Source organism: Nannospalax galili, unplaced genomic scaffold (genome assembly GCF_000622305.1).
Source record: "Nannospalax galili isolate Female #2095 unplaced genomic scaffold, S.galili_v1.0 scaffold46, whole genome shotgun sequence".
NCBI lineage: Eukaryota > Metazoa > Chordata > Mammalia > Rodentia > Spalacidae > Nannospalax > Nannospalax galili.
Window position 1 is genome coordinate 2,653,991 of NW_008355790.1, and position 17,219 is coordinate 2,671,209.

General features: G+C 38.4%; 1 protein-coding gene across 3 annotated transcripts in view; it reads left to right on the top strand.

Annotated features, from left to right (window-relative positions):
• Window positions 1-17,219, top strand: part of Snx25 (sorting nexin 25) — a 161,381-nt gene that overhangs the window by 118,613 nt on the left and 25,549 nt on the right. For all 3 annotated transcript variants that reach the window (XM_008853585.3, XM_029556374.1, XM_029556373.1), the window contains exons 7-8: window positions 8,961-9,142; window positions 15,925-16,056. In XM_008853585.3, coding sequence (XP_008851807.2) covers window positions 8,961-9,142; window positions 15,925-16,056 — 314 coding nt within the window. The remainder of the gene's footprint in view (window positions 1-8,960; window positions 9,143-15,924; window positions 16,057-17,219) is intronic.

Consider the following 17,219-nt stretch of genomic DNA (forward strand, 5'->3'; position numbering starts at 1 on the left):
AAACACCCAAAAGGGAAGTATAACCAAAGATTAAAGGGGCCAATATAATTTCATAAGAGCATATATATATATAACTAAAAGTTACTCGACAAACAGCAAAGTCAGACAGGCGATGCCTTCAGTTGAGTTGTTGTCCAGGATAGATAAAGGCTCTTCCAGACAGTAACCCAACATACTACAGGAAAAATGAACAGCCGACCCCAATTCTATCCAAAGGAATACTGTCAATGGATTGCCGTAGATGAGGAACAGCTGATCCTCCTGGAACAGGGACCTCTGGCTGACTAGATTTACCAGAAGGGCAGACAGGGGGAGGGTAAGAGGTATGCTACTATATCACTAAAAGTAGTAGAGCATTTTATAGGTCATATTTTATAATATTTTATGAAGAAATGGAAACCAGGGGAAACAAGAAGCATATTTATGTTCACACAGCTATCAGGGGTGAAGACAGGGCACACACCCAGTCAGTGCATTCAAGAGCCCTCTATTCCCAAGTCTACCCACCTTCCACTAACTTGACTGTGTGATCTTAGAGTAAGCATTTATGCTGTCCAAGTTTGTTGCTTTAAAATCAATCTATAAATAAGAAAGTTGTAGGAGATATGTTAGGTATCTTTTTGATCCTAAAAAGATAACTTGTGTGACTCAATTTGCTGGCACATAAGTATGGCTCTGATAACTATGCTCTTCATGAATAATTTCATGGGGCAGGCTCCTACCAGACGTTAAACTGTAAACTTTAATTGTAAAAAAAAATTTGTTTTTATTTTATGTTTATGTGTGTTTTGCCTGTGTGTCCATAAAATTGCACCTGTGTGCAGTGTCCATGGAGGCCAAAAGAGGGCATCAGATCCCTTGGCGCTAGAGTTAAAGCTGATTGTTAGCTGCCACATAGGTGCTGGGAATGGAACCAGGTCCTCCGGGTGAGCAGCCATTGCTCTTAACCTCTGAGCCTTCTCTCCACCCTCCCTACCCTTTGCCTTTTTTTATTCTGACTCTTAGTTTTTCTTTAACATATCGCTAAACAACTTTGAAGTTGAATATATTAAATAGAATTGTAGAACCATAGACTATATCATATATGTATATATTCACATATATACACATAGAGTTACTTGATAATAAGAATCATAATTATTTTCACTAGGAGTTATTGTTAAACATCTTGTATAGCTTCTCAGGTTTAGAGGTATCTCTGCCTGAACGAAGGAAGACAACTTGTGGTCTCTAGTGGACTTCTCATGATCCTTACCACTGCTTTAATGTGATCTGATTTTCTAGCAAAAGTAATGTATACAGTTCCTAATTTATAAATGACCTAACCTACAAAAGACCCACTGAGCTTTAAATATTATGTCCTCTAAAATTAATGTGTTGAAACTTCATTGCCAGGTGATGGTTTTAGAAGATAGGACCTTCTGGGGGCAGGGGAGATGGCTAATTTGGTAAAGTGCTTACTACACAAGTATGAGGACCTGAGTACCATCCCTAGAACTCACGTAAAATCGAGGCATGGCAGTGTACATCTGTAATCCCAGCACTAGGGAGTTGAAGACAGGAGGATCCCTAGGGCTTGCTTGCTACCAGTCTAGTCAAATCAGTGAGCTCCAAGTTCATGAGATACCCTGTGTCAAAAAAATAAGGTGGAGGGGCTGGACAAATGGTTCAGTGGTTAAGAGCGCTGACTGCTTTTGCAGAAGACCTGGGTTCAGTTTCTAGCACCCACATGGCAGCTGTAACTGTAATGGGATCTAATGCACTCTTCTGACTTCCGTGGGCATTGCATGACACGGTGCACTTTTATACGTGCAGGCTATACATTCATACACGTAAAATAAAGTATTTTTAAAAATATGGTGGAGAGTAATTGAGGAAGCCACCCAATATTCATCTCTGGCATTCATGCACCTACACACATATGTACACATGTGCACACACACATGCACAAACACAAAAAAAGGAAGAAAAAAAAAAAAGAGGCCCTAGGTAGGAAATTAGTGCCGAATAAAAGAGACTCTAGAAAGCTGCCCTCCCCCTCCCACCATGTGAGGACTTGACAAGAATATACCAGTGTGATGATTCATTGATCTTGAACTTGATAGCCTCCAGAACTGTAAAAAATGTATTTCTGTGGGATTTTCCTGTAACAGTCTGCCTAGATTAAGATAAGACCTCAGATTGTTTCAGTGTTCTTGCTTCTGGGGCTCTCACCCAGGTGTCTCCGATGATGAGTACAGCCTGCAGCCCCCATCCATCCTCTGCCTGAAGCCCTGAAGGTTTGGGCACTTCCATGACACTCATTGTAGTCTCAAAAAAAAAAAAAAATTGTGTTTTTGAGACAGAGTCTCCTTGTAGCCCCAGCTGTCCTGGAACTCACTATGTAGACCAAGATCTACCTGCCTCTGCCTCCCAAGTGCTGGGATTAAAGGCATGTCCCACCACGCCCAGCGATTTTTATAAAGTTTTTATATCCAGCTCTTTTCCAACTCTTTCCAAGAAAACTTCAGTTGCCACAATGTCTACCTCCTGCATCCAGTAAAATTGAGTTAACAGAAATGTTTAACAATTTACCTGGTTTGAAAATAGAACAAGTTAGTCACATAACTTGACTCAGAACTGGTACCCAGTTATCCTGATTTTCAGTCGTAGATTTTCTCCACTACCCTAGTGGGCTGGATAGCTTTAGTTGTCAAGTTGACACACCTGGGTAGAGGGAGCCTCAGTTGGGGAATTGTCTTCATTGGACTGGCCTGTGACCATGTTTGTGGGGTATTTTCTTGATTTTTGAGTGATGTGGAAGGGCCCAGCCCACTGTGGGTGGTACCCCTGAGCAGATTGTTCTCTTGTGTATTGTATAAGAAAGTAGGCTGAGCATGGGCCAGGGGAGCAAGCCAGTAAGCAGCATTTTTCCATGGCCTGTCCTCCACCTCCTGCCTCCGGGTTCCTGCCCTGAGTTCCTACCTTGGGCTCCATGATAAACTGTGACCTGGGAGATGTAAGCCAAATAAATCCTTTTCTCCCCAAGTTGGTATTGGTTAGAGTATTTTGTCCCAGCAATTAAAAGCAAACTAGAACACCCAGTCATTCACTTAGGTATATTTTACAAGAGTTATGTTCAGCACTACAGATTGTGCTGGTCAGATCTGTGTGCTAAGTGTGTATCTCACATCTCCTCAATACATAGTGATGATTTGGAAATAGGTTTCTGAACTTAACACGTGGGCTTAATTGATATAATTACTTCAAAAATGTATCACATGCATGTTGGCTATCTTAAACCAAAGGAAATGCTTCCAGTTCCAGCACATGGGACATTAGAGAAAGGAAGTAAAAGGCAGCTGCGGGCACATTAGGACCAGGCTGCTCAAGACCTGGGAGCGCTTTGTAGACTTCTTTACTATCAAGTGCATAGTTCTGCTATCAACTCTTACTGTGATTTCTGCTTATTTCACAAGTACAATCTCCACTGAAGTAGAATGACACTTAAGACTGTGCTATTCCAACTGGTAGGTTTGATAAGATAACCCTATTTGTTCTTTATTCAAAATGAACATACCAGCTTCAAGTTGAAAAGCAAGGCAATTTTTTTTTAAATTTCCAGGCAGTTTTAATTTTCAGTTTGTGATAGTTAATAATTTATGAGAAATGCTGCCAGCTTCATATTAGGAAGTCAAGCACTATGACTTGGCTAATTCTTTTTTCTTTTCAGTCTTTTTGAGAGAGGGTTTCTCTGTAGCCCCAGCTAGCCTGTAACTCACCATGTAGACCAGGCCAGCCTGAAACTCACAGAGATCTGTCTGCCTCTGCCTCCCAAGTGTGCCACCACACCCAGCCAACTTGGCTAATTCTTAAATAAATACATGCCTGTTTCTCAAACCCTCCCCAAAGAGGATTTGGTAAAGTGTACCTTTAAATGTACAAGAAGAGTTAAAGGCTGAAAAGTCTGTGTGTGTATATGGCATGAGGAAAGGAGGCCCAGTGTTTTTTAGTGAAGAAATCTCCATTTCTTAACTTGATTATCTGGGGCACATGGAAAGCCCTGTGGATCCTGAGGAGCAGTGAGGGAGGGAAAAGTATGGAGCCATATCCTCTTAAAGGCTACAGAGGTTGGACCTCACCATCAGTTTTTCTCACTGGAACCCAGTAGGATTAGGGTGAATTTGTTCCCATTTGGCATTGTCTGGAGAAATTTTGTCATTTCTGGGGAAAGGGATGCTACTGGCATCTAGTGGCAGAGGCTAAGGCCACTACTAAACATTCTGTAGTATGCAGGATAACCCTTCACAACAAAGTTGTGAAACAGCAGTGAAATAGAGAGCCCTACTGTGTGTTAATTAAGTTAGTCAATCAGTCAGATCCAGTAGAAGTCACAGTCATGCTAGAGAACTGAAGGTCTCCAGGGAAGATGTACAAAACCTTACTTAGACCACTCTGAGGGAAACCAAGAAAATAAACATAGGCCCTAAGTAAATGTGTTATGACTCACCTCCAAAGGAGTGTTTTTATAGTTTTGATTCACTTCTGTCCTGAACATTGCCCATCAGTCTGCCTTACGGGGTTTCTCAGGGGAGCTTGCTCATTTGGTTTCCACTGCAGATTTCACTTTCCCCACTTTCCTTAGGTTTTACTCTCCAAATAACCCCACTAACTCTGTAGAGAACATAGAATCCTCTCTAAAGGAACTAACCACTGCAGCTCCCAGCCACCAGTCTACAAGCTTCTGTCTGCACTCATTTATTCTGCAGTCCATGTTGCTACAATGGAAGAAGTAAGGTTTTTCCCACAGCTGATCTCCTCACTTGTCTTCCCAATTCCATTCCTTGTGGTCTCTCTTTTGATTTCACTTGGTTCCATCTCACAAGTTTTAAAACTAGCTTTATTCTCTCCCACTTTACTGCCCTTCTGTTACCCATCCCCTCATGTATAGGCATTTACTCCCCCACAAGGTAATGTTCAGTATTTAGTCATTTAAAATTAGTTTATAGGAGCTTTTTGTTATGTTGTTTTGCTTTAAGTCTATTATATGAACTTAAGGAAGTGAGTGTTGTAATGATTTTAAATTAGATTTTTAAAAAATTCTTGCTCAGGGCCACATAGCTTATAAGTCACAGAACCATAATTAGAATCTACCTTTGTAGAGTCTACTGAAAACTTCTACTGGGTTTGGTGTGGTAGTCTTTAGCGATCTTAGCAAGAGCAGATTTGATGTGGGGAGTATGGGGGGAGATGTAAAGGGCAGATTGGAGTAGTTAAAAGGAGTAGTTAGGGGTGCTTCATACTGTTTCTCTTCACAGCCAGAGTTCTAGAAGCAGACTTGTATTCATCAGAATGTTAGTCATGGTTCCGATTGATCTTTTCATCACTCTGATACAGGTCATGCATCAATTCTACAAGTATTTGATGTGTTCTTATTGTTGCTAGTGCTATTGTAAGTGCTGGAGAATAAGCAGTTATAAGCAGATAAAATTGGACTGGGGAGATGACTTAGCACTTGAAGTGTTGCCATGCAAACAAGAGAACTGGGGTTTGGATCCCTGAAACCCATATAAATGCCAGGCTGTCACTGCAGTCCTTCCACCTAGAAGGTGGAGATGGGGCATCCTCAGAGCAAGGGGGCTCATGAGACAAGTGTAGTTTGACTGAGAGACCTTGCCTCAAAGAGTAAGATGGAAGTATGTTCCAAGAAGATTCCTGGCATTAATCGTGGGCCTCTACACACATACACACATATACATATGCACTCACATGTGTGTCCACACACATGCAAACACCTATATACACACAAAAAGAAAGTAAACATAAAGCCCCTCTTCTTTCTTACATCAAATGTAGGGCTTATTTAGATAAGTCCTGGCAATGTTTTGATTCCTCTTGGATTGTCTTACCCATCCCCATCCCATTTACCAGTCAGTAAACCATATATTTCCACTAAGATAGCTGAAAAACCCACAGCCTCATTTTGCCTGCTCTACTTATCTGTAGTGTGCATAATATGTCATACTACAATACAACCCAAATTGTCTTAAGCAGCCGCCTTTTATCTTGTGAAACTGTACTTGGGGCAGACTTCAGAAGGAACACATCTCTGCTTCATTTCACATCAGCTGGAGCATTCACATTCAAGATGGTGTACTCATGGGGTGACAAGTTGGTACTGGATATGAGCCAAGGTCTCAGCCAGGCCTATGGGTTATGGGAGTCTTAAATTTCTTTCCATCTTTCCATAGAGTGATTGTTTAGGCCTCCTCAAAGCATGGAAGCATTGGGGCAGGTGAATGACAGGCACAGTGGCTCAGAACTCTGGATCAGGGACCTTTGATTATCTGGAAGTCATATTATCACTTCTACCATGATTATAAACCCACTCAATTCCAAGAAAAAGAAATGTATGTTGTGCTTTCCAGAGGGAGATTGTCAGAAGTGACATTATAAAAAGTATGAGATGTGAACGGTATTCTACCTTTGGAGAATATCTAACCATATATGTAAAACTGAATTTATATTCTTTCATAAACCCATCTTTTCTCCAGTGTTCCCGACCCAATAATTGACCCCATCTTCTACACTGATGCACATACAAAAATTCTGAAAAAGTGTTTAATGGCTCTTTTTTTTTTCCTTTTCACTTCTCAGTAACTTACTGTTTAGCCTGTCCATCGCCACTGGCTCTGTTATCCTCAGATCCTCCTGCCATGTGCCACCATTACCATGAACCTAGTTTAGGCCATTATTTTCTTCCACCTTAGCCTTACTGTCATGATTTTCCTGTGGGAAGTAGCTAGCTGTCTTTCACTTTCCAAACTATTTTTTAGAATATTTATTTTATTTTCTGTATATGAGTACATTGCCTACATGTATTTGCAAATGCTCCCATGTCATGCACTGCCCATGGAGGTCAGAAGAGAGCATTGGATCCCATGAAACTGGAGTTTCAGGTAGTTGTTAGCTGCCATGTGGGTGCTGGGAACTGAACCTGGGTCCTCTGCAAGAGCAGCCAGTGCTCTTAACTGCTGAACCACCTCTCCAGCCTCCTACTTCATGTAATCTTTTTTTATTTTTTTATTGAATTTCTGCAATTTTCATACAATATAGTTTGACGGTATTTAGACCACCTCCATCTACTGCCTCCCATCCAATGTATGTAATATATGTAATATGGCCTGTAGAATCTCATTTGTGTCCCTAAATGTCCTTCATTGTGGGTATGTCTACTGGGCCCACCAACAGTCCCATCCATGTAAGACACTGTCTTTCCCTCTGCTAGCAACCAGCAGTTGCCAAAAGTTCCTTAGGTTGGTTTGGGATTTCTTATACACTTCCCCATGTCTGTCCTGGGATTTTTTCTGGTTTGAGCTTATGTGGGACTTGTGTATGCTGTCACCATTGTGAGAGTTCATATGAGTAACTGACGAGTGTCTGGAAGACTCTGTTTCCTTGTGGTCACCCTGAAGACTAGCTCTCAGTGTATCAGAGGATACTATACAAGCTACCAAACGAGAAAACCAATCAATAGTCCTACCCAGCTGTAAAGCCTAATAAACAACAATGACTGACCCAGCAAAATGTCACTATTGGTGCAGTAGTGGCACCTTTATCTTGGGGGTAATCAAAAGCTGTCTAATTGGAATTAAGGCCCTTTTAATGGGAGGGAATTCATGTGGTACTGTAAACATTGCCAAATACAAATGGCTGAAGTGAGCATGTAATCTTTTAAAATACATACCTGGAGCTAGAGAGATGGTTCAGCAGTTAAAGAACACTTACTCTTCTTCCAGAGGACCCGGGTTCCCAGTACCCCCATAGCGGCTAACAACCATTCATAACTCCAGTTCCAAGGACTCCCGGCATCCTTTCCTGGCCTCTGCGCTGACGTTGCATGCATGTGATACATGCAGGCAAAACACTCATACACATAAAATTAAAAATGATAAATATTTAAAATACCCATTCATGACATACTGCCACTTAAAAATCCATTAAAATCATTGCAGTGCTTTTGAAGAAGGGAATTCTTTCTCTGGCAAGTTCTAGCTCCTACCTGTTTTAGATTCATGTTGGATCTCTGAGCTCCTTTTGCATTTGCTATGCAAGGCCTCAGAGTTCTGTTCTCTTTCTTGTCTGAATTTCACTTCTACACCTGCTAGCCCTTCTGTCTGCCACATTCTACTCCATTATTGGGGTTTATATAAATGCAATTATTTTTTAAAGAAAGCCAGAGTTAGAATTGTCTTTCAGAGAGTTTGAGGATATCTGTATTTTCCTTGTGACCCATATTATACTTAAAAAAAAAGATTTGTTTTTGTTTATGTGTAAATAAATGTTTGAGCTCACATGAGTTTATGTGCACCATGTGCATGCAGGAGCCCACAGAGGCCAGAAGAGGGCGTCATATCCTCTAGAACTGGAGTTACAGGTGTTTTTGAGCTGCCATGTAGGTTCTAGGAACTGAACCTAGGTCCTCTGCAAGAGCAGTAAGCACTTTTAACCGTTGAGCCATCTCTCCAGCCCTCTCCCCCATGTTATAATCATTCAAACTGTCTTTTACTTCCTTGGTAAAGTCCAAAAAGTTCCAAGAAGGAGAAAAATGATCTAGAATCTCGAAAGTCAAGACAGTGCCTAACAGACACACAGTGAGCACTTAATATATGCTTATAAATGAATATACATATGTGGTTATGTATAGCTATCACATATATCCACATGTATGCACACAAACCAACTTGTGCGTGTGTGTATGCAAAGGTTTTATGAAAATATTTTATACTTGAGTAAGATTTGTCATTGGTATATTTATAAATTATATGTGCATTTAGGAAGACATACATATTCATCATGAATTCTATTTTGTTTTCTTCTTGTATCCAGTTGTTGAAAATATACTGCATCAGACACTGACCTGGTTCAGAGTTGTTCTGTTCTCCCTTTTCTCTGATCAAATGCTGTTTTTCTTATTCAAGGTAAGGAATCTGCTGCAATGAAAACTGACCTCCTGAGAGCCAGGAATATGAAAAGGTACATTAACCAGCTAACCGTGGCAAAGAAGCAGTGTGAGAAGAGAATCCGAATCCTGGGAGGTCCTGCCTATGACCAGCAAGAGGATGGAGCCTTGGAAGAAGGGGAAGGGCCTCAGAGCCAGAAGGTAGAACTTTATAGTTTCTTGTTTGGGCATATCAGTTTTATTATACACACAATGTAACCATATGCACACTTTTTTAATGCTTTAGTACTTAAGATACATGTTTCATTGCTACAAGCTCATGTATATGGTTTGTTTTGTTTTGTTTTGTTTTGGTCTTTTTGAGACAGGGCCTCTCTGTAGTCCCAGCTGGCCTGGAACTCACTATGTAGACAAAGCTAACCTGGAACTCACAAAGATCCACCTGCCTCTGCCTCCCAAGTGCTGGGATTAAAGGCATGCGCCACCACACCCGGCTTACGTATATGGTTTTATGAGTAAAAACGTATGTCCTTTATTCTGTAAATGGCAATAGATAAGGTCGTCCAGTCTATATTTTTTTCACTCTACTTTTTTTCCCCACGTACCAGCCCCTTCTTCCAGAGAAATGTGGATTGTTTTTTTTTCCCAAGGACTCAATCAAGTCCATTGTCACCACCTGTGAAGTAGAAGGTATTTTTCTTAACTTTTGCCATAATGTTAGAAACTATTTACTTAATTTATTTTCAGATAATGAAATGGGGGAATTTAAGTAACTTGTTTAAAGCCACATAGATAGGATAAGGCAGAACTAGATGAAGACCCAGATATGGTTGGTTCATAGATCTTAACACTTTCTGACTAAACCGTAGCATGTTAGTGGCTGTTTTTGTGCCACAAAACCTTGGACTGTCTATTGATAATGACTTTAAACCATAGAGCCTAGTAATACCTTCTAGCTCTATTTTAGGACCTATCCTAAGTGTAAGGCCCAGGCTTTACTTTCAAGACCTGTAGCAAATTAGGATGAAGGAAGCACCACAGAGTGCCTCAAGGAGCTTGGGGAACAGGGCATCAAGGCAAATATTGATCTCCCCTTTTATGAGACAACAGCCAGAAAGAAGATAACAGTAATATAATTTAACCCTGGCTATAGCCTCTAACTTATCCCTCTTCTAATTTTTAGTCTCTCCATCTTTCCCTCTTTATATCTTAGTTTGAGTCCCCTGCCTCCCTCTTCTAGGATAAGCTTTTACCTTTCCATCTGTTCCTGACTTAGTCTTCATCAGTGCCCCTTCAGAAAGGTTACTGTTCTTTTTTTAAAATATTTTATTATTTTTATTTTATGTATATGAGTGTATTGCCTGCATGTGCAACTCATGCAATGCCATGGAGATGAGAAGAGGGCTTCGGATTCCTCTGGAACTGGAGTTAAGGATGGTTCGTAGCCGCCATGTGGGTGCTGGGAATCAAACCCGGGCCCTCTGCAAGAGCAGTCAGTGCTCTTAACCACTGAGCCATCTCTCCAGCCCCGCTGTTCTATCTTTTGTTCAATTTTTCTATCTCACATAAAGTGGTACCAGTGCAGCTCCAAGGAATTGTTGTTTTAGAGTAGGATGTCCTGACCACTGTAGATCTGTTTGACTCATAGTCACTGTACCTTTCTGACATCCTCTTTATGATCCAAAACGAAAGCTTCATCTTTGGTGAATGTTAGAGAGGGTAGAGTTGGCAAGTTAAATATTGTTCCTTTTCTTTCTTCCCTCAGCCTTTGTCCTCTTAAGGTAATGTCTACCACCATTTATCGTAGATGGGGACTTCATCTGTGTCCTTTCGTTCATTCTTTCAGTTTGTTCACTCATTCAATAGGCATTTATTGAAGGTTCACATTTCCTTGGTTATCAGGGTAGAATAAGGAATAAGATAGAATCCTTGCCCTCAAAAAGTCACTTTTAATTATAAAATAAAAAGGTAAGTGATCCAGTAAAGATATGACATGCAAACTTAGGGGATGAGCCTAACAGCTTCCTAGTAGGTAAAAGATAATATGCTTTTAGATGTTAAGGGACAGGAAAATCTTGAGAAGGCTTAGGAAAATTGACTTATGATTTCAGTGCAGGTTGCTTCATAGTATAAACTAGAAGTATACAATACAGAACTAGCTCTATTCTTCGTAAATATTCAGGAAATGAGAAACTTAACTTTGGTTATGATTGAGAGCCTTTTTAATAGCTAAGCCATCTCTCCAGCTTGAGAAATTTATTTTTATAGCATGAATTTATCTCCATAGTCAAATCATTGCCTCTTATCTTCAGACTGGAAGACGCATAAAACTTTAGAATATCAGTGGTGGTTTGCCATTCTTGAGGTAAAACTTTGGTCAGTTTGGAGCCATTCTGACATATTCGTAGATGGTTAGAGCACTTTTGGTATAACCTATTCCCAGTCTGATAAAAAAGAATTGCCACCAAGTTTATTTCAAAGTATTCACTTCCAAATAAGATGAAACATTCAATTAAAAGAGATTGCTAGTGCGTAAAAGGCTAGGAATTATATGTTGTTTATAAAACATAAACTATAAAGAGACAGATGGGTTGAAAGTAAGAGAGAAAAAGACAGACCATGAGAACACTAAACAAAAGAAATCTGGAGTGCTAATACTAATGTCAGACAAAGTAGATTTGAGAATAAGGAATGTAACCAGAAATGAAGAACATTTTATTATGATAAAAGAATCAATTCATGAAGAAAAGATAAAATCCTAAATATGTATATAAGAGACCTTTACAGTACATAAAGCAAAAACGGAAACGGAAGTGAACTGGAGAAAAAAATTCTACAGTTACGGTTGTGGGTGTTAATATGCCTTTCTAAGTAAGTGCTAAATCAAGTAAATAGATTTGGGGAAGGATATAGAAGACTTGAAAAATCACTAACACCAACTGGAACTGATAGACTTTTGTCAGACAGTTACTCCAACAATGGAAGAATATTTTTTTTCTCATTTTTATGTGTTACAGGGTTTATACTGAGTTCAATATTGTATAACTGTATTAATTCAACTGTGAACCTAAAAATTTACAGCCACTTTTGAAAGAGATGTATCCTTGCTCTGGAATGTGTCACTGAATATGTTAAAGCTGTAATAAAAAAAAAAAAATGAGTCCCTGCTTTAAAAAAAAATACAATGTATTAGTATTTGTGGTTTGCAGGTGAACCAGCACTAAGTAGAAAATACATAATTTTTTTTGTGTGTGAGATTACCACTGTTTATTTTCTGTTTTTTTTCAATACATTTAATGATTCAATTAGAAAAGAAGAAAAGTGTGAAATCATTGGTCTAAGGTTCTACCTTAAGAGATACAACTTAAAATTAAAAGAACTAGAATAAAAGAGAGAAACAGTACAAATTACAATATTAAGAATGAAAGATGGACTATCAGTAGATGGTGCATGCTGCTGTTTTATGAAGGAAAATTGGAGCTTTCTCAGAAAAAATTTAATGTATATTTAAAGAAGAGGGGCAGAGAAAAGGTAAGAGAATCTTAAGAAAAAGACAGAAGGGTGTTGGGGATGACTCAATTACTAAAGTACTTGGCAGACAAAGATGAGAACCTGGGCTTGAATCCCTAGCACCCATATATAAGGCAGGCATCGTGGCATGTACCTATAATCATAGTGCTGGGAGAAGTGGGGTGGGATGCTCAGTGCAGCCAACCTGGCCAAATAGATCCTCATTCAGTGAGAGACCCTGGGGTCTCAAAAATGAAGGTGAATGACTGAGGAAGACACCCATCATCAACCTTTGCTCTGCAGAAGCACATGCACTTGAACATACATGTGAACATGAACATGCCCATGCATACACATACACAAAGATAAAAGAAGGAAGAGGAAAGGAAAGGACAGTAGTACATACCCAAGAGTAGGTGCTCACCTCTCAAAAAGAATGAGTTACCTGTATACAATATTTTAGTGAATATATTTGGCAATTTAAAATATAATTCTTTGAAACACACAAATTATTAAAAGTGAACATAAAGAAATAGCAAATCTGAATGACTTTAGATGTATTAAAGAAAATGAGTTCATAGTTTAAAATCTTTCCACAAAGGAAATGCCAGCCCTAGATCATTTCACTGATGAATTCTATTAAGCATTTTCGGAAGGGATAGTAGCATTTCCTTTTTTTCCTTCAGTCTTGGGATTGGACCCCAGCTGCATGGTAAGCACATGCTCTACTTTTGAGCTGCACCCCAATCTGGTGACATCAGTCTTAACCAAACTATTTCAGCCCACTGCTAATGCTTTTGTCATCTTTACTTAACTAGAAATGGCTTCTTAAGGGTTTTTGATTTGTCATATTTTAACTTAAAGGCTGAAGCTTTTCTTAACTCTTGATTTAGTCTCCTGTTGGTTAGTTTCTGTTGCTTGCTGTGATTCACAACACCCATTATATAATCCCATGAAGTAGGTGATATACAGATCTTAGGGAATTGAAGTTGAGTGATAGAGTAACAGCTATGGGATTGAAAAGTAGCAAAATTAGGATTAATGCTTACATATGCTTAGCTCCAGAACCTGAAGAGTTTCACCTGTACAGCATGGCCTGTTTTGCTTTGATTTTATTGCAACATGAAAAAAAAAAAAAAAAAATCTGACCGTCATAGGTGCATTGGCACATACATGCTCTTGTGTGCGTGCACACACACACACACACACACACACACACGACTCCCAATAGAAAGATTGATGAGTTTCAGAAAAAAACAAAGGGAGAAAAAGAAATAAAAATATATTAAGAGTAGAAATCAGTGACAATAAATAGCTGACCTTTTCTTTAAGGTGAGCTTGCACACATCAGTTTATTTGATCTAAAGCTGATTCAAAACAACTACTACTGAATGTAGCCTAGGACTCTATACATGAGCATAAAAAATGATTCCCTGGATTCTTCTGTTGCTGGAGTATCTGTCGACTTGTCTTCCCTAGCAAAATTTATATGAATTCCTTTGAACTTCCCTGGAGTTGTGTAGAGTTAGGATTTATGCTTCACAGTGCTTCTCTGGTAGGGTTTCCATAAAGTAAAGACAGGTGTTAAGATGTCCCAAAGTTAATGAACTAACTGAATACAAATGGCCTGCACTATTTGTGTAAACCAGTTTCTTTTGTAGGAAACTAGCTCTGTTCCTAATGTCAAGTTGATGTAAAAAAACAGTGGGCCTTAACAGGGATGACAGTATATGAGCTCCAGTGGGGGCGCTATGAGAGGGTGCCAGTAGGGATGGGGGTATAAAGATGGTTAAAATTGTTTGAGATATTCTGTATGAAGTACACAAAAATTTAATTAAAAAAAAAGAGGAAAAATTATTTTAAAATAATTATTTGCTATATATATTTACTACTTATTAAAATTGAAAGCAAATTACAATGCTAAAAATCTTTGTTGAATATGACTAAATTGGTATATTTTGAATATTTACATTTTGAATATTCAGTTATTTTCTTTCATTAATTCCTAGAAATTGTTAGGCAGTATGTTCCCCTTTCTACCTGCATGCATTACAGATTAAGTAAGGGCTTATTATTGGTGAGAGATTTAGTTGAGTGTGCATTGATTATATGCATGTTATTTTAAAAATATCTTTATGGTATATTTCAGAAAATTCACAAGTTGCCATAAAGTTAATTTTAAGAATCTCAAACTATAAATTTTTATTTAATTGCATTTGAGTTCCACTTATTAAATGTTATTTTTATTAGTGATTCAGACTAAAGGATATGGGCCTTAAATTCCTTCTAAATAAGTTTGTGGCATTTCTCCTAATTGAACCATCAATCATTATGAGGGTCATCTGCTTCCTCATATGGCACCATTCCCTGCTCATGACTGTTCCTACTATGTCTTCAGATACACTCTACTTTCTTTTTCTGTGAGCATACAAAATAGTGAACAGAAGTGGTAGCATTCATTTGGCACACCTATACAGTGGAATTTAGGGACAAATTTAAATGTTTTTGCAGAATATTAATTATTATTATTATTATTATTATTATTATTATTATTTTGTCTTTTTGAGACAGGGTCTCCTTGTAGCCCTGGCTCACCTGAAACTTGCTATGTAGACCGCGCTGGCCTCAAACTCACAGAAATCCATCTGCCTCTGCCTCCCAAGTGCTGAGATTAAAGGCGTGCACCACCACTCTTGGTGCATAAGATTTTTTAAAAATGACTGTGGTACTGTAAACATAAATAATTAGGTAGGATACAAATATATTTATATTTTTCTCAGCTGTGTAAAATATAATAGAAGGCAGAAATGCCAAACCATTAGATTCCAGTTCCTTGGTCTTTTGTATATTTCTTGTCAGTTTATTATTGACAACTATTACTTTTAGCCTAGAATGCACATCCCATGGGGCAGAGGTTATTATCTTCGTCATTTCTTAGTTCATATAAGTGTAAAACAAATCTTTGTTGAATGACTGTTTAATACAACATTGACAGTTTTTTAAAAATAGATGAATTTTGAATATTCATTAATTTAGATGAATTCAGTTTAAGTTAGATGAAAGTTTAGGAATGTGCTAGAGAGACATTTCAACTTAGGGATATTATATCACTTTATCTGTGACCTGAAAAATGCGTATTTCTCTAAATGTAGAACTTATTTCATCGGAAGTTAGAAGCAAACTGGTATTTAAAATTTGATCCTTAAGGGCTGGACAGATGACTCAGTGGTTAAGAGCACTGGCTGCTCTTGCAGAGAATCTGAGTTTGGTTCCCAGTACCCATACAGCAGCAAACAACCAGCTGTAACTCTAGTTCCAGGGGATCTGTCGCCCTCTTCTGGCCTCTGCGGGCATTGCATGCACATGGTACATTTACATACATGCAAGCAAAACACTGATACACATAAAAATGATAAAGTAAATAATTTAAAACATTGATCTTTAAAAAAGCTTTTCTTAAATTCTCTTAATAGATTCTTCAGTTTGACGATATTTTGGCCAATCCTTTCTACCGAGAATATTTTCACATGTACATGGAGAGGATGGACAAGAGAGTTCTGATTGGCTTTTGGGAGTCTGTGGAACATTTGAAGAACGCTAACAAGGTAGTGTATGTAGGCTTTAAGGAGAATTCATCACTAGCTAATGAAAGCTTCCATGCTAGGGAGTATATCTTCTCATTGAAGCTATAGAGTTAAGTATAGATTAAAAGAATATATTTTAAATCCAATGTACTATTGTAACATTTCTCAGCTCATTATGGCAGATAAAATTGCACTATATTTTTCTAGAAGATGCTTTTGAAGAGTAGTCAAGAGAAAAAAAGATTTGTAAGTGTACCAAAAGATTGAATTTTATTCTTAGATATATTACAAAACACAAAATATCTACACTGCTTTTTCAGTAAAGTGGTATCATCACTGTCACCTCAGACTTATACTCATCCCCTGTTTTAGCATCATGTACATTTTTTGTTCTTTTTCTATTTATAATGTACACTTTTTACATTAGTTTTCTTTTATTTCATTTAAAATATGACTGAATAAGGGAACATTAACATTCCATTTTTGATTATACATACCTCTTTTTTTTTGAGACAGGGTCTCCCTGTAGCCCCAGCTGGGTTAGGCTGGATGGGACCCGACTGCCTCTGCCTCCAGAGTACTGGAATTAAAGCCGTGCACCACCAGGCCCCACTACCCATGCCTTTCCCATGCCTTTTACAGTGAAGAACCCAATAGATTTGTATTGCACTTAGTAAGTTCCCAATATGTATTTAAAAATTACAGAATGTATATATAGCCTTTGTGTGTATGTCTAACACATATGTATAGCATATGTACATATTGTATTAACATGCATTTTGAGTGATTCCTTAATATAAGCACAAAGAACATTTTGTACATTGAATTCATCTGCATATGAATGCCACTAGAATAGAAAACCATTTTAAAGTACATGATAAATTACAAATGGCATTAAGGAGCTAAATTCAGTCTTATGATATTTTTAAATCTCAAGAATGCTTTCCATTGGTAATTTACAAACCACAAGTTGCCTACTTTGTTACTAATTTTAATCCTTGATTCCAGGTAACTTTTGGCTGCTCTTAAAAGTATATTATGGCTGGGCGTGGTGGCAACGTGCCATTAATCCCAGCACTTGGGAGGCAGAGGCAGGAAGATCTCTGTGAGATCAAGGCCAGCCTGGTCTACATCGTGAGTTCCAGTCTAGCAGGGCCTAAAGGAGGGACCCTGTCTCAAAAAAA